The sequence below is a fragment of the Pezoporus wallicus genome, unplaced genomic scaffold, assembly GCF_028554395.1.
Source record: "Pezoporus wallicus isolate ANWC-B61680 ecotype Strahan unplaced genomic scaffold, APGP_CSIRO_Pwel_v1 contig_13850, whole genome shotgun sequence".
Classification (NCBI taxonomy): Eukaryota; Metazoa; Chordata; class Aves; order Psittaciformes; family Psittacidae; genus Pezoporus; species Pezoporus wallicus.
The window spans coordinates 1,063,448-1,080,700 of record NW_026635243.1 but is presented as its reverse complement, the minus strand read 5'-3'; the positions used below and the strand labels follow the sequence as shown (position 1 = coordinate 1,080,700).

The 17,253-nt window shown below is 55.2% G+C and overlaps 1 protein-coding gene across 1 annotated transcript in view; it reads right to left on the bottom strand.

Annotated features, from left to right (window-relative positions):
* The window catches only part of MYO18B (myosin XVIIIB), a 58,693-nt gene that overhangs the window by 2,928 nt on the left and 38,512 nt on the right, over positions 1-17,253 (bottom strand). The window contains exons 34-40 of the mRNA XM_057412412.1: positions 16,861-16,977; positions 16,081-16,164; positions 14,709-14,846; positions 14,052-14,237; positions 5,888-6,021; positions 4,840-4,881; positions 4,028-4,189 (exon numbers count right to left, since the gene is read on the bottom strand). Of these exons, the coding sequence (XP_057268395.1) occupies positions 4,028-4,189; positions 4,840-4,881; positions 5,888-6,021; positions 14,052-14,237; positions 14,709-14,846; positions 16,081-16,164; positions 16,861-16,977 (863 nt within the window). The remainder of the gene's footprint in view (positions 1-4,027; positions 4,190-4,839; positions 4,882-5,887; positions 6,022-14,051; positions 14,238-14,708; positions 14,847-16,080; positions 16,165-16,860; positions 16,978-17,253) is intronic.

Genomic DNA, 17,253 nt, shown 5'->3' with positions numbered 1-17,253 from the left:
GACCTGCTCGGCCCAGCCTCTGCTGACCCGTGAAATAATTTACATGCCGAGATGGGCTGAGCACAGATCCCAGGGCTGGGAGAAGGGAGTGAGTGCAGTGGGGATGGGGAATGGAGCAGCCTCAGCTCCCCGGCACCAGCTGGCACAGCCAGCACGGCGGTGCCCACCTTGCTCTGGTGCTCCTGTGCCCACAGCCCATGAAACCAGTCCAAAGTCTGGGATTATTCACTGCAAAATGAATTAACCAGAGATTCCACCTCCCTGGAACCCAGCGAGCTCCAGGCCTACCCCGGGAAGCATCGCAGCTGATTAATAGTGGGAGACATCTCGATAATGCTGGTTCTTAGGATCCTAAATCGCATCTTACCCAAATAGCTGGTGTAATCCTTCCTGGGCAATTTGCACAGCAATGGCTCTGAACACTCTCTGTGTTTACAAATAATACTGTAAGCTGCCTGCTGCACGGCCAGCTTTCATAAATTAAACAGCCAGCTCTCCTATTTGCCTTTGGTTGTTAGGACTGAGATAAAAGTGAGCTGGAGAGGTGAGAAACACTAATGGACTGTGAACATGGAGAGCTCAGACGCTGCTATTTATTGTCCTGTTCAGCATGATGAACAGTTACTATTTTTATGAAAACCTTTAGAGCCTGAAATAGGAGAAAAGCTGCAAACATGGGATTGTTCCTACAGCTCCCATGGGTCTTATGCATCTGACAATGCAGCCCCCAGGGTCCACACAGGGACCTCTTGGAGCATCTCCTGCCTGTGCTCTCCATGCCCTGGTGCTCAGCAGAAGAGCTGGAGCCCAAAACCACCCTTGTCTCTCCCCACAGTTCCTATTAGCTGCATTCATTAAGCAAAACCCGCTATGGAAAGGGCCAATTCCCCCCCAAGGAAGCCGCGTCTCTGCGATCACAGCTCATCGGTCCATGGTTGGTGCATGCGGCGCTGGCACTGGTGGGTCGGTGCCAAGGTCACGGTGTGTTAGCTCGGAGCAGCATCAGCTGCCTGGTGAGAGCATGCGGCTCTGATTGGATTTTAAATGAAAATGCAAATCCTCCCTGGGGTTTAGATGAGCAGCAAAAGGCACCGTGTGATGGGGAAACGCTGCAGGGATTTCACTGCTTTTGATGCTTCTCCTCTTGCCTTCTAGCATCTAAAGAGCTCGGGTCCTTCCAGCAAAACCTGTCGTTGCTTCTCCTTCTAGGAAGCCAAAACCTGCTTCTATAGACCCTCCAATGGTGGCTCCAAGCTGCAGCCCACCCCGGCGTCAGCCCTGCCACAGGCACACCGAAATCACACCTTCATTTCTGTATAAGGAGCCTGAGGACCACAAAGTCGTTTCTCCCATCAACAGGTTTCTGATGGAACAAGCCCAGAGGATGGAACTGGTGCCGCCGCATCCCAACAGGCTGCTGTCCCCTATCACCAGTCAAGCTGTGACACCGGGACTGCACCCTACACCACTGTACCAGTACCTTGTCCAAAGAAAACCCACCCCAAAACCGTGGCTGATCTTCTCTCGGCCATCCTCAAGCCTATTCACAAGGCAGGGCACAACGTGAGATGGTCCCATCCCATCCCACAGCATCCGAGCTGACTCGGAAGGCATCTGTAAGCCAAACGGAGTTCCACAATATGCCATTCACACCAAAGCAAATGACATACAACAATAATTAGTGCAGATTACATAGCAATTAACATGATTACAATTATGCTAGTTGAAATAATTTATACAATAAAATCCACACATGCGATGCAACACATGACCAGGGATGGAAGTCTGGCTCGGATGCTTTTCCTGGGAGCTCATAAATAAAGCTGAGACAACTCCATTTCAGGGAGAGAGACTGGCCTCATTTCTGTCAGAGGAGGATTCTCTTGTCACGCTGTCATCTACACAAGTACTCCCAGTTTCCCTGTATCAGAACCTGCCTTTGACACCATCCTGTTCAAAAATAGATGTGTTGGATCCCCACCAACCTTGGGCCCTGGGGTCCTCAGTTTGTGAGCTCAAGAAGGGGAAGGATGCTGGGATGATGCTGCGGGATGCAGGAGCCGAGAGGCAGGGCCCTGTGCTGCAGGTCTGCTCCCTGCCTGCGCCTCAAGGTCAGCCCCTGTGTTACAGTGCAACCTCAGCTTGCCCGGTGAGAGGCAGAGAAAATGCATGAAGTTTTGCATTGGCTTCCTAATAAATAATAAAAGAGAGAGTTTGTTCCAGCTCTGCAATGTGTTGTATTTTGGAGGCTTAGCCCTGCTGGCCAGCGCCTTGTACACACATTTAAATAGCAGAGAGTCAAAGGAAACATTAATCAGATCTCTCATTCCTGTAAGTCACACTGATGATAACAGCCTGCTATGCTTTCCTCTAGCTCCTGGCAGCTGTTTGTTCAGCAAATACCCCATATGTAGTGCTGGGAAGATTCATTTTTCATTTCTGGGTGCTTGTGTAAGACAAAGGAATCTTAATAAGGAAGAGCTTGTTTCCCTGGTCTCATTTTTATTACTTTACCCGTCTCCCTGTCTGTTTGTTTGCATTTCATGCAGCCTCCTCTCCAATATTTCCATCTTAGATTAGCTGAAGCCAAACACAGCCACCACACCAGCATCTGCAAGTCGCCTCTTCATCACCCCCAGGACAGAGACAGATTGCCACCAGGCTTTCAGGTCTAGGTACACATTACCTCTCACAGTGGCCATGGCCAGCCCAGCCTATATAGAATCACAGAATCCCAGCCTGGTCTGGATTGGAAGGGACCTTAAAGCTCATCGAGTTCCAGCCCCTGCCATGGGCTGGGACACCTTCCACTAGAGCACAGGGACCTCACAGCCCACCCCGGAACCCATCAGTAGAGCAATTCCTAAGTACTGCCTGGGAGTCTTTGGTCCAGCTGCACAGCCCCATCCCTGGCAGTGTTCAAGGCCAGGTCAGACAGGGCTTGAAGCAGCCTGGTAGTACTTAGGGATTGCTTTACTGATGGCTGCTGGTGTGGGCTGTGAGGTCCCAGAGAGCTCTCAGGGCTCCCACCCATCACTTCCCAGCAGGTCCCTGCCTGGCTGCTCTTAATCTCTGCTTTGTATCTGCAATGGACACTGACAATTCCAGCTCCTCCAGCACAGCCCAGGGGTCTGCTCCCAGGGGAATTGCTCCTCAGTCAGTTCTGGCACCAGCTATTTAACTGTCCAAATGGTGGATGTGGTGGGGACAGTTCACACCAGAACCAGAGCAGGGAGCTTAATACCAGTGTCTGCAGTGCAATGGCAATCTGCAGCCCCCCAGACTATCAGCTTGGAGCATCTATCTACAGACCTGCACGTGAGCAGGATGCTAGTGAGCTGTGCCAAGCGTCAGTCCAGCCCCTGCCCTGGTGCTGGAGGAATGGGGGAGATGGGAAAATAGTGACCTATGTCCCAATACACCATCCCTGGGCACCACGGGACAAACACAACGAACCAGCTTCCCTGTGCCCCTGCAGTGCTGGGGATGGCTGTAAAACCAGGGTTTGTCTGCAGGCTGGAGGGTGCCTGGAGCTCCACCGGGGCCGAGCTGAGGCAGTTTGGCCATAGGAGTGCCTGGGCCACTCTCCAGCTCCCTCGCAGCCCATTAGCATTACAGTCAGAAATTAACATATTTTATATTAGAACTGTATAAATGCAGCCTGTTTCCTCAGCAGCGAAAGGCAAGCATATGGCACACACACCCTCAAATAGGCTGCCTCGCCTCTTTAAGTTATCTCTAGGGAATACATCAAGGGATATTATACTGCTTGAAGCATGGTTTTGATGTAGCGACTTTCATCTGGTGTTTCACTGATCCTGGCGTGGCAGCGACTACCTTCCTTGATTTGGGGTTTTGACCTTAAATACCACAGGACCCTCCCTTCTGCGCATCCCAAAAGGAGAAGAGGTGAAGCGCCCGCATCCTCGAGCCAGTCTGCAGCATCCTCTCATGAACCACAGGCATGGCAGTGGTTGTGGCGGGTGCCCTGTGGGGTGCAGCCCAGTGCGGGCTTTGGGTCCCTTACCTGGGGCTCTGGGTGCTGCGGCTGCCGATGGACTGTGCCGAAATGCTCCCGGCCACGCTGCCACCCGCAGGGGAGGACCAGCCCGGGGATGAACCCGGCCAGGGCCTGATGCTCTCTGCGGGCTCCAGACCGAGTGTGGACCCAATGCTGGAGCAGGCGTCCCTGTGGGGAGAGGAGGGGCCCCATGAGCTCTGCAAGTGCAGGCAGGAAGCACCAGGGAAGGGTCCTGCAGCATGTGAGAAGAGCACAGAGTGGGAACTCCTTCACGGCTGCAGCAATGGCAGCTGCAGCTGCTGGGCTCTACCCTGCGGCACCGGCACAGATGGGGTAAACCGAACGTTTCCAGCTAACCTGGCCATTGTGGCTGCCACTGATGTTTCCTTCGTGCTTTTATAAGCGCCCTGCCTGTAGACTGTAGGCAGGAAAACCCCACTGCTGCCTGCAGTGCCTGGGACCGGAGCAGCAGTGACAGAGCCAGTGAGACCCTGGGAACCCCATTGTGCCCTATGCACTCCTGGGGTCAGAGCTACCCCTGCCCACCCACCCAGAGCCCCCAGACCAGCTGCAGTGGGTGAAATCCATTAAGATCTCAGTTTTCCTTCAAAGCCATAAATCAGCCCCATAGTCCCCCAAGTGCAGACTGGAGCAGTGAGAGCATCCCGTTGGTTTATCAGAGCTCAAAGGGAAAGTGAGGGTGTTGATGGGCACTGGGACATGAAACAAGCACATCCAGAACCCCATCCAGCCCTGCCCTCGGCTTGGGGCCCACAACCCAGCACACAACCAGGCACAGGCTCCTGCCCTTCACTCACGTCTCTCTTCTGGAGCAAAGGGACTCCTGCGTTGTCTGCACACTGCAAGGGACAAGAGCAGAGTCAGCTCCAGCACTCACAGGGCCTCCCCAGAGCCACCGAGCCTGATGAGATGGAAACCTCCCCAGCCTAACAATGCCAGCACTCGAGAGCAGGGTTTTGCCTGCGCCAGTAACGCTGCATGGCTGAAGACCTCCCCCTGCTCCCCACACTGCAGGCTGCAAAGGGCCCCCCGTGCATGCACCCCCGCACAGCAATCACTCTGCGGCAGTGTCTGCACTCAGAACACCTCTGGGATGCCCGGCTGGAGGAGGGCAGGCAGCAAAACCCCGGGGGTCCCTGCAGGCAGCCCCTCAACCCCCCTGTTAGCAAGCTGGCTGGGCTGGAAATCACTTTCTTTGATGGAGGGTGAATCCCTGAGCTCGTGGTTCCTCTCTCACCCTGCCCTGGCTTAATGAGCGCATAAAGAATCCCTGCTCAAGTGATGAGCACATCTCTGCTATCTTTCTAAAATACATCTATTTGTTTTGTATCTATGTGTCTATTTCCCTTTAGCAATGAGGCAGAGGGGAAACTGAGAGGTGTGGAAATAATACCTGGAAAAATGGCTGGAATTCCCCCCCCCCTTTTTTCCTAGTAAAATCCTCTACCCATTCTGTGCTGCTTCACCAGCTCCTCCAGCCCCCAGCTCCTGCAGCTGATCAAAGTGCAAGATCATCAATAAACCCAGCACTGGGGATGCGCTGATGCACAGCAGCATGCTGTGTGAGCGACTGGAGCCTGCTCTGCAAACGGGGGTACTCCCACTCCTTCCGCTGACTTTAAGCTGGGCCAGGCAGCATGTTTTTAAGGGTGATGCTTTTTCACGAAACCTTCCATTAACACCAAGTTCCTTGCTCATAAACACATGCTGCTGCAGCACAAACACGCGAGGATGCAGCTACAGCCACCCCAGCATCGCCTCTGCGTGGTGCAGCATCCTTCTGCAGCACAGCACACCTGAGCCTGCCCCACAGCCCCCCACAGCTCCCTGTGCTCCTCTCCTCACCTCTCAGCATCGCTGTCGTCGCTGGACCGCCGCTCCTCCAGGGCCGCCTGCAGATGTGCGATGCGGCGGATGGCAGTGCCCAGGTCAGCCTGCAGGGCCTGCCGCACCGCTGCCAGCTCCGCCAGCTGCTGCTCCTGCATGGATGGCACCATGTTAGTGCTGGTACCCTGATAGAGCACCATGGCACTGCTGGTACCCTGATACAGCACCATGGCACTGCTGGTACCCTGATACAGCACCATGGTACTGCTGGTACCTGACACAGCACCATGGTACTGCTGGTACCCTGATAGAGCACCATGGCACTGCTGGTACCCTGATACAGCACCATGGTACTGCTGGTACCCTGATACAGCACCATGTTAGTGCTGGTACCTTGATACAGCACCATGGCACTGCTGGTACCCTGATACAGCACCATGTTAGTGCTGGTACCCAACACAGCACCATGGTACTGCTGGTACCTTGATACAGCACCACGGTACTGCTGGTACCTGACACAGCACCCCAAATCCTGGAGCAGGCCAGTGAGGGGTCTGTGAAAGCTCTCCCTGCACTAGGGCTCCCTGTGCCCTGCCAGGGCTTGCAACCTGCCCCTGCACCCTGCTGTGCCTGCAGCAGCTTGTAAATGCACATTGCTTTCACAAGAGGAGCAACCAAAGCTGAACCCTTCCATGATCAAGCAACACCCCACACAACAGGGAAAGGCTCAGGGACGAGCCAAAAGCCACAGGCAGAGGGCAAGAACACGAGGAGCCATCAGCAATTACTGAGGAAACTGAACTGAACGCCGGGGAGGGGAGGGTGACCTCGGCTTCAGGCGCACGGCTGCACCAGGGCATCCGGGGATGTACAAACAGCCTTCCCGGAGATAATTAGCAGTGATGCCTTCCTGAGCCAGGCAGAGCAGTGAAGGGGAAGCAAATACATGGCTCAGGCAACAAAGAGCATAAAACCTGGGTGAGTAATGAAATCATCTTTGAAGAGAGCAACAGGACTGAGCTGGCTTCAGCTCCACATCAGTTCCTGCAGCTGGGGATGCCCAGTGCTGCGGTGGTGAGTGGATAGGGACTGAGCACAGCATCACATCCATGGAGCGACATGGGTAAATTAAACTTTAACACTAATGCACTAAATAAGTAACTAACTCTGCTATTAAACATTAACCCGTTGTGTGAGAGCACCACATCCCTGCCAGGTATGGAGCAAGCACAGACCTCAGGGATGCTCCCAAGCCCTTCAGGGCTGCTCCCCGCTCACACATCTCACATTCCTGCTTGGAAACAAAGCCCTTTCCAGAAACACCAGAGCTGCTAAGAAAAACCAGAGACTCCATTCATAATTTAAACTACAAGGAGGAAGAGCTGAACAAACAGCACAACCCACACAGCCCACGGAGCCAGCATCGCTCGCGGCACACCGGGAATGCTGACCCAGCACTGCCAGGTCTTTTCTCGGTGCCGTTTCCAGAGCATCACACGGCACAGGGAGACGGGGCTGCACATTCACCGTGATTGGAGCTGCCAGCTGTAAAATTGCCATCTCGGCGGTGACAAGGTGAGAGATGATTTGCAGTGCAGGCTGTGACAGGCCGTGGCGCCAGGGCCGGCAGCCTGTCAGGGTAAATAATGGGAGCCCTGGAATCAGCAGGCACACGGGCCCGTGGGGAGGAGCATTCCAGTTCATGGAAACACGCAAAGGAACAGCCCGGTTCGGGCTGTGCAGCATCAGCTGGGTCTGCAAACACACTGGTACTGGTAAAAACCAGAACGCTGTCAAAAGCCATTGGAAACTCCCAGCCCTTTGCTTCCCTCCTGGCTTGGGCAAATGCAGGGGGTGGAAAGGACCTGCTTCATCATGGAAACTGCTCCAAGGCGCGTGGAGATGCTCCCCACACTGGGTCTGACCCTGCAAACAGGCTTGGGAGGAGGGACACGGTGAAAGGGTGAAGAGAGGCGAAGAGAGCCCCGAGCTCTGGTTGGTTTTGTGCCTGTATAATGCAGGACCAGGCAGTAAACCAGCCACCAGATACAGAGCTCAACCATTCAAACAGGCCGATAAGAGCCTCTACTGAACCGGTTCCTCAGCTCCAGGACACTGCGCAAATTAAGTGTAGCTCAGTGGCTGCATTTAATCCCTTTCTTCCCTTCTGCTGTCATTAACCTGGCAGTGAGTGATGGGGAGGACACAGCAGCGTGCTGCCCTCCTTCACCCTGACCCTGCTTCCCCTGGATACAGCTGCAAGAGCAGCAAACAGCATGTCCAGAGCCTGGGGGGGAGTCCACCCCCAGCCCTGCTGCATCACAGCCATGGGCCCAGCAAAAGAAGCAGGACCACCGAGGGGATGATGCTGCTGAGCCAGGGCTTCAGCTCAGCTCCCTCCCATGGTCCATGGCACCCACACTGCATGGCAGGGGCTGCCCAGGGCATCAGGGCAGTTTGGGGGCTGCACGGCACTGCAGGTAACCGTGGCGTCCCCTGCCCACAAGCCACCCAAGCGACGATATCAATGTAAGCCTGGAAATACCAGTTTCTTAATGGGAGTTGATACAGCTCAAGCACAGCGATGCCACCAAACCAGACTCCTTCTAGCAGAGGTACATCATCCCATGTACCCGGGCTGGCTGGATACAGAGGGAGACACCAGCCTCCTTCAGAGGCTGACCCAGGGTCGGTCCCTGCCAGGAGACTTGCATGAGCCTGCTCAGAAAGGGAATTTCAGCTCTTGGGGCACTGCTGTAAAGTGAACTCTGGTGATATAAATCTGCAGCAAGAAGATGGGGGAAAGAGAAGTGATACTGCTCCATTTCTGTGCCCTGCCTTTCAGTAGGGGCTCCAGAGGATGCTGCAGCCAGAGAGGAAGAGGAGAAGGAGGAGGAGGACAGAGCCAGAGCTTGGCCAGAGGCAGAGCAAGGGGAAATGCTCTGAGTAAATGTGCTGCTCAGCATTTTGGGCTCAAATCAGTGCAAAAGAGAAAGGCTCGTGTGTACGGAGCCACAGAGCAGCCACGTCCATCATGCTGTGCTCATGATGGCAGTGCTGTGGTGGGGAGCAGGCTGCAAACCCCACATCCCACCTGTCTCAATGCTCCATCCCAGCTCTCGTGCACAGATACTTTATGTTTGATTCTGCACCATACAATTGTCTAAAGGAAGAGAATAATTATGTCAATGTAATTACATCTCAAATGCAAAAAAAAACCCAACCCTATCTTTATAATACAAACTGACAAGAATTGTTGCAGCATCAGGCGCTGTTATCCCAGGAGCTACCAGACATCTTTGACACCCGTTTCAATCTAAATGTAAATGCCAGAAGCATTTCCCTTTTAATACAGTAACTGGTCTGAGCATGTGCATCCTCACTCAGGATGAACTGCCCAGCATGGCTGGCTTTTTGTTTCCTCTGAGCAGAAAAGGGAGGGGGAAAGGGGGCAGGGACACCTTCTAAACCCTCTTTGTCTCAAGAGCTTCTTTTTCAACTGATTTTGCCTCAGGAACCTACGAAAATCAGTTAAAAAGCGCTGAAGCAAAGCAGCAGTGAGACAACCTGGGGGGCTGTGAAGGATGCCAGGGCAGGCACCGCAGAGCAGCCGCCTTTTATTGCTGTTTGCAGCTCTGCTGTCACAACACAACCCCAACAGCTCCCCTCCACCTCGAGTGAAGTGGGATCTAATTAGTCCCACTTGGATTGCGCCTCTTGGAGTCACTGCAGTGCACCTGCACCCTTCATCAATCGTCATTACGTTTAATTAAGCAATTAACTGCCGGCTTCTCGGGAAGTTTGACGTGACAAAATCCAGGCGCTTGAAGTCTCGAGTGCGGCGGGGCGAGCGGCAGAGCCGGTAACGGGTGCGGGCAGCCAAAGTGCTGATGGTCCCCTAAAGAACCCAGCGCTGGAGTGGCAAAGGGATCACACACCGGGAATCACGCCCTGCCCCACTGGCAATTAGCACGTCTGCGGCTCCCCCATCACCTCCAGGACCGGCTCCTGTGATGCTCGTCGTCGTTCCGCTTCGTCAAAGCCATTAGATCGTAAAGAAAAGAGCAGCCCAGGAAGAGCCGGGAGGGGGCGGCTGGGCCGAGGGATGCGGAGACATCAGAGGGCTCGGCTGGGACCCTGCTGGGAGCTGCGGGTTTGCCCGGCTGGGAGCGCGGCATTCCCGGCGGGAGGCGCAAACAGCTCCCGCTTCGCTTCTCAAGTTCATTGAAAGCGCCGGAAAAGCCTTTAAAGCTTGTAAATGAAAACAAAACTGAGATGAGAGCGCTGAGGCTGTGATGTGCTGCAGCACGCTGGGTGCGAGGCGGTAACGGGGCTGCTCTACAAAGGGGGTTTGCCAGCATAAAAACCAGGGAAAAAAAAGGGTTATTTACACTGTGATTCCCACCTTCACGAGGAAAACCAAAAGTGTGGAAAAAAACTTCACACCTGCACTTGAGTTTGCGGTGAAAAAAAGTTAATTATTGCACTGATGAACCTCCCAGCTTCCATAAAGAAAGAGGGGTTTAGCACAGTGCCCGCCAAGCCCCTGTGGTGCACAGCGGGGCCCCGGGGGGGTGCAGGGTGGCTGGAGGGGATGCAATGAGTCTGACCCCCTCTCCAGCATGAGACTGAAACTGGGACTTCATCCCAGCAGGATCAGCCCCTGCTTTTCCATGGGCATCCCAACACAAGGTGGGAAGCACCCGACTCTCCAGGGCACGAGGGACCCCGGGGCTCCTGCTGCTGCTGAGCTCCATCCCACAGCTCCCATCCCAACACCAGGCAGCCGCTTGATTCCTCCCATGAAACCCGAGCTCTTCAGGCAGTTCAGCCATGAGCAGCGCAGCTGCAGGTCCCCTCTTACAGAAACATGAGCTTCTTTGAAGCTTTTTGGTTATTTCTTGGCACCTGCTGGAAGAATTAGTGTCTAAAATGTGGAATGCGTCCATCCTGGCTTGTTAGCAGCTCACATCTCCGCGCTCTGCTGCAGCAAACCCCCGGGTAAGGAGAAGGATGCTCTGCCAGAAGCTCTGCGGAAACAGCCCTGTAAAGGCAAGGTCCAGGACAGGGTCCTCATGGCATTCCTGTTCCTGTCCAGGGCTTTTAGTGGTGGCTCTGGACACCAGAAGGAGCTGAGCTGAGGCATCTTGCAAACAGCCTTGCTCCCCTGGTGCTCGTGATGGACCATCTATCCCTCTCCAGCATCACAGAATGGTTTGGGTTGAAGGGACCTTAAAGCTCATCCAGTTCCAGGCCCTGCCACGGGCAGGGACACCTTCCACTAGAGCAGCTTGCTCCAAGCCCCATCCAACCTGGCTCCTGAGCATCCAATCATCTCCTGAGCACTGACACCAGCAGCCATGCTCAGCACCCAGCACCATCCTGTCCTCAAACAGCTTCAAGAGGGAATTCCCAGCCAGTGGCTGGTCCCAGCTCATCACCCTCCACACCCCTGCCCCATGCCTGCTCCCAGCCCCTGCTCCATCCTTCCCTGCGCTGCAGTGGGCAGCTTCACCAGGAGATGTTTCTATGAGCACAGGCACAAGCTGATGCACATTCACAGTGAGCAGAGACCGGGGCTTGCTTTGAGGCTGCCCAGGACTGACTCCAACTTGGAAATCCATCTCCTGCTTCTGGCTGTGACTCAGCCTCTGCCCAGGCGCCTGGGTCTGGCCTGGCAGGCTCTGGGTGTCAGCACAGCAGCAGGGAGCCGAGGAGCTGCTATTGCAGGCTGGGATCCAGAGCTTACTGGAAGAGCAGCTACAGCTCCACAGAGGAAACCCAGGACATGCAACCAGAGCAAAGACAGAGACAGGCAGGGCCAAGCCCTACCCTCACCGATAGGAAACTTTCCTCCCTCGCTGCGATGGCACCGGGCTTGCAAAGTGCTCAAAACCCATGCTCACAAAAGTCATAAAGCAGAGCCGAGCCATGTGCCTGGCCCTGCCTCATGCTGGATCTCCCTGCTGCCTACGAATGGCAGGAGGCTGCTGCCCCGCTGCCCGAAGCTGGGTTGAAATGAGGGAGGGATGAAGACAGCTGCCCTGAGCCTGGCTGAAGGTGCAGGGATGGTGGGGCTGGGCTGTGCAGTGCCACCAGCACTGATGAACACGAGCAGTGGGAACACAACACCTCATGCACAGCACCAGCTCCTGGGAACCCAGGGAACGCGACGGCATTTCCAACCCAATCTGTACAATGACTTTGTCCCTCCGATGCCTCTCTTAAAGCCTGACAGTGAGTGACAGCTCCACAACGTCACCGCTGTGTATTTAAATGAATTAAAACCCCCCTGTTAGGTGCAGACCATGACTTAAGTAATGTTAAGTGAATAATTCATGCAGAATTTATAATGGAAGGATGGGGGATTTGTCAGGAGCAGAGATGGAAGTGGCTTTCTATTAACTATTGATGTTCTCTGCCAGCCTCTCGACAAGCCGGGCTGGGCTCTGCCATCACAGCTCTCCCAAGATGTTTTATTTAAGCAGTTAAGAGCACACACAGTCTGTGGAATTGCTGTGCTCCTGGGAATGCTGAGGCAGCCCTGGCTCCCGTGGTGGGCTCATGGAGCATCCACCACAAACAGCCATGGGGATAAACCTGGGGTGTGATGGGTCTGGCTCCCTCTTCCTGCAGCAGATCCCAGATAACCCCAAATGTCTGGGTGTCTGGATAAGCCCAGACCCCTCTGTGTTTGCTTATGAGTTTGTCTGTTTATGAGGGTTTTGTGTCTTATTCCAGGGAGGTGCCTCTAAAATCCCTTTCAGGCTCCTTTGCAAACATCATTTGTGAGAACAGAAGCGTGTGAAGGAGACCCGTGTCTTGCTCCACCCGCCATTCACATCCCCACAGGAAGCATTCCAAAAGCTTCTAAAAATACCTGCACAAACACAAAAATGCAGTTGAAAGAAGCCACCCGTATCCTAACAAACAGCGCATCCGTGTTCCAAAACATCCCATTCCAACAAAGCTGCAATAAGCACACACTTATCACAGCAGCTGAAGCTGTGTGCGGTGGTACCCAGAGGGAGAGCAGCAGGATGCAGCCCCTGGGTGGGATGTTGTGGCCCTGCATCGGCACATCTCCTGGCTCTGCAGAGCATCAATGCCTGCATGGCTCCCATGCAGCGAGGAGCTTTGTCTCGTGCCCAGGAGGGTGACCGGCAGCCGGAGCTGCGTGCGAGCACTTGAGGATTCAGGCTGGCAGAGCGAGGACAAAGCCTGTTCGTGGCACAGCAGGCGGGGGATGTGGAATCGTTCACACTAAAGCACCATTCCCGTCAGGAAGGCTGGCAGCATCGGGTGAAATAAATGCTGAAATCTCCTTGATTGTTAAATTAAAGATTATTGATAAAATAACTGCTTCTAATGTGGCTCTGCTGCCAGCAGAAATGCAATGTCTTTCAATTACTGCTTGGAAGCACGGCTTCCCTTTTGTTTACTGGGAACAACCAACAGGAAAAGAGATGCTGGCAAAGGACTGCAAAATGAAGGTGAATCTATTTCTGCTGTACTCCAGATCCAGTTGGGGCTTTGTGTGTGCAGAGCAGGTTCGCTGCCTGTTGGCACCCTCAGATGAACCACTGTGCCCCCAGGGGTTGCTTGGCAAAGCCAGGAGCACCACAAGGAGCCTGGAACACCATGAGGAGCCCAACAGATGCACTGCACGACAGGCTTGGGCACACTGGGGGCTGGCAGGAGGGCATTTCCCCCATGCCAGGGAACTTGCAGCACCACTGCCGTAGTGCCCAACATAAGGAAAAGCAGCACAGGGAGGTGCAAGAATGACCTGAGCAACTCCTCAGCATTTCTTGGAGCAGTGCAACCAAAGAAATCTCCTTCCTGGACCAACACACAGAGCAGAGGGACTGCGGCCGCTGCCAGCCCAGCCATAGAGAGGTGAATCAGGGAGTCACAGACTGGTTTGTGTTGGAAGGGACCTTAAAGCTCACTCAGCTGCAACCCCTGCCACAGGCAGGGACCCCTTCCACTGGAGCAGCTTGCTCCAAGCCCCTGTGTCCAACCTGGCCTTGAGCACTGCCAGGGATGGGGCAGCCACAGCTTCTCTGGGCACCCTGTGCCAGCGCCTCAGCACCCTCACAGGGAAGAGCTTCTGCCTGAGAGCTCAGCTCAGTCTCCCCTCTGGCAGGTTCAAGCTGCTGGCACCGCAGCACTCCCTTACCAGCTCCACGCGCCGGCGGCTGGACTCCAGCTCCCTCTGCACCAGCTCGTCCATGTCAGCCTTCATCTCCTCCATCCTCCTCTGGTAGTACCTGGTGCTCTCCTTCTCCCGTGCCTCTGACTCCGCCGCCTTCTCCAGCTCCTCACCCATCTTTATGATGCTGTCTCGCAAGCGAAGCACCAGCACCTGGGGAGAAGAGTGTGAAGTGAAGCCAGGGAGGTGGAGGTGAGGAGTTAGCAAGCGATGGTGCAGACCCCAGTGACCCCGGGGTGCCTGCAGATGTGCTGATCCATGGGGGCAGTGAGGTATTGAAACTGAGCCTGACATCCTGTCATCTGGACGGCACCAGAGCCTGTTGGAGGGGTGCTGTGATGGTCGTGCTGAGCAGTCAGCCCCATGCTCCATACCCAGAGGCAGGGACTGTCTATTCTTCTGGGTGCTTATAGCACTTGGTCCCACTGTTGGCTTTCAGTAGATGCCACAGTGAAGCATGTAGATAATGGCAGGGGCAGGAGCTCTATGGGCTGTCCAAAAGCACAGCAGAGCTGGCCAAAGACCCAACCTCTCCCTCCCTAAGTGCCTTTTCCCAAAGCCGAGGTGGCAGCATCCCCGCCCCGGAGCTCCGCATCCCCTCCGGCAGCAGTGAGGAGGTGGTACCTCGAAGCGCTTCATCTGCACGGCCTGGAAGTCCAGCTGGCTCTCCAGGTCCCGGATCCGGGCTTCCTGCCGGCTGACGATGGAGCGCTCGGCCGGGCACTGCTCCATGCGCGCTGCTCTCGCCTGCGCTGCCTGCAGCTAGGGGCAGGGGCAGCCTCAGCACCTCCTGCCCTGACGCCCTCCCTCCCCACATCCCCACCCGTCCCTCGCATCCATGCCGGGGTCCTCATGGCCCCTGAGCTGACTGATGGGGCATTGTGAAAAGCATCGCCTTGGGCTTCCTGAAGGATTCCTGCTGCTGGTACCTACAGTAAAGGCAGGACGGGAACGTGTGGTTTTGAGTGAAGAGTGTGCTGGTGGTGGCCACACTACACGTGTCTGGGGCTCTTTTGATTTCCTCTTCTCACAAACTCTTTGAGAACAGGAGGCTTAAAACTGTGCAATTTACTCCTATGAGGAAATCTGCCTGGGCCAAGCTGTTCCTTCAGGGCTTACACTGAACTCTCCAAAGCAAACTGCCCCTTAGCGATGCTGCTAAAAACTTGGTTCAGATTCTGTATTTGACCTAAACCTACAGGGATTTGTTTTCTTTTATCTGGCCTATCTCTAAAGCACCACCTGCTCTGCGTCAGAGGGAGTGAGTCCTGCTCGATGCTGGGCGGCTTAACCCGCTCCAGCAAAGATCTGAAGTTAATGGGATTACTCATGTTTAAAATGGAATCCACTCCGGGAGGGTCGGTGCAGCCACCTGCACCCATCCCGGGGTCAGCCCCATCCCGGGGTCCGCCCCACCCCATGGGACCAGCAGCTCTGGAAGGGAAGGGAAGGGGGAGAAGCCTTGCCAGGAAAAGCTTTCTCCAGCCCCAGGCCATTGCTGGCAGAGCCCTGCAGTGGCCCTGGCCCCGTCCTGCCCGTGGGCCACGCTGTTCCCAAGGGCACTCAAGGCACGTCAGGAAGAGAAGAACCTGACTCTATTAGAACCATAGAATCACGGTTGGTTTGGGTTGGAAGAGGTCTTAAAGCCCATCCAGCTCCAACCCCTGCCCCAGGCAGGGACCCCTTCCACTGGAGCAGCTTGCTCCAAGCCCCTGTGTCCAACCTGGCCTTGAGCACTGCCAGGGATGGGGCAGCCACAGCTTCTCTGGGCACCCTGTGCCAGCGCCTCAGCACCCTCACAGGGAAGAGCTTCTGCCTCAGAGCTCATCTCTGTCTCCCCTCTGGCAGGTTAAAGCCGTTCCCCTTGTGGCTTTGTACCCCTGGGTAGAGACTTGGTCTGATGTCAGACAAGAGCACAGCATCTGCGCTGGGCACAGGCACCAGAGGACACCGGGTGGCTCTCGCTCCTCAGCTCTGGGTGTTACAGAGGCTTTACCTTCTCCTGAAGGCTCTGCTTTTCCTTCTTCACATCCTCCACATGCGTCTGCAGCTCCCGGATCTGAGCAATATCTGCTGCCGACTGCGGGAGGAGGAAGCGCAGCAGTGGGTCAGAGGTGGGGGTTTGGAGCACAGGACCCACACCACAGGGAGCTCGGGGCTGAAGGCTGGCTCCTGCCTGCACCTCCTACCACCCAAAGAGCCCCTCCTGCACTGGGCTGGAGGAGCTTCACTGTCCTGACTCAGTGCAGCTTCCCCGTGTTGGACAGATGGGGACAGAAACCACGTTGTCCAGGTCATTTCTGTCCTCAGGGTCCTTTCAGGTGCAGGCTCCTGGCTCTGTACAATTCACTGACTGTGAACTGTCAGCCTCACCATCCTCCCCCTGCTCCTCTGGGAGCCTTGGGGTCCCTCAGCTCCAGGGTACAATCCTTTGGGAGAGCCTGCCTTAGCCGGGATATTGCTCGGAAAGCCCCAGGCTGGCTGTCAGCACTTTCTGAGCTCTGCATGAGACATCAATAAAGAAAGAATAGAAAAGGATCCAGGGGAGAAGCTATAGGATTGTGTAGGATTGTACACTGAAACTAAAGACACCCCTTGAAAGAAGAATCAAAGCTGTGGGTGGGAGGAGCTGGAGCCATGACCCATCCCTTCCTCTCATCACAGCATCCCGTGTCAGGGTCCCCATCCCGCTGTGCCCCAATGGGAGCTGCTCCCAGCCAGGCTGTGGGGTTTCTAGGCACCCTCCCAAGGACTGCGATGCTGTCCCGGCTCCTACCTGGGCAATCAGAGCCTTGTGCTTTGCCATGAGCTCGTTCAGGTCCTCCTGGTCCATATCGATGCGCTTCAGGAGGTCGGCTTTCTCATGCTGCAGCTGGTTGAGCTGCTCATCCACCTGCGGGAGGATCCATGGGGCCACTTCAGCATCCCACTAGTGCATCCCAGCACTGCGCAGACCACGGGATCCTCTGGGATACACCAGCCTCCAACCCTGTGCTTTACCAGGAGAGGCAAAAGGTGCCCTGTGCCCTTGCACCCTTGCAGTCATTGCATCCACCCATTAAACCACCCTGGGGCTGTTGATGGGTGGGTGATTTAATAAATCATGGAATGGTTTGGGATGGACCTTAAAGCTCCTCCAGCTCCAACCCCTGCCACAGGCAGGGACACC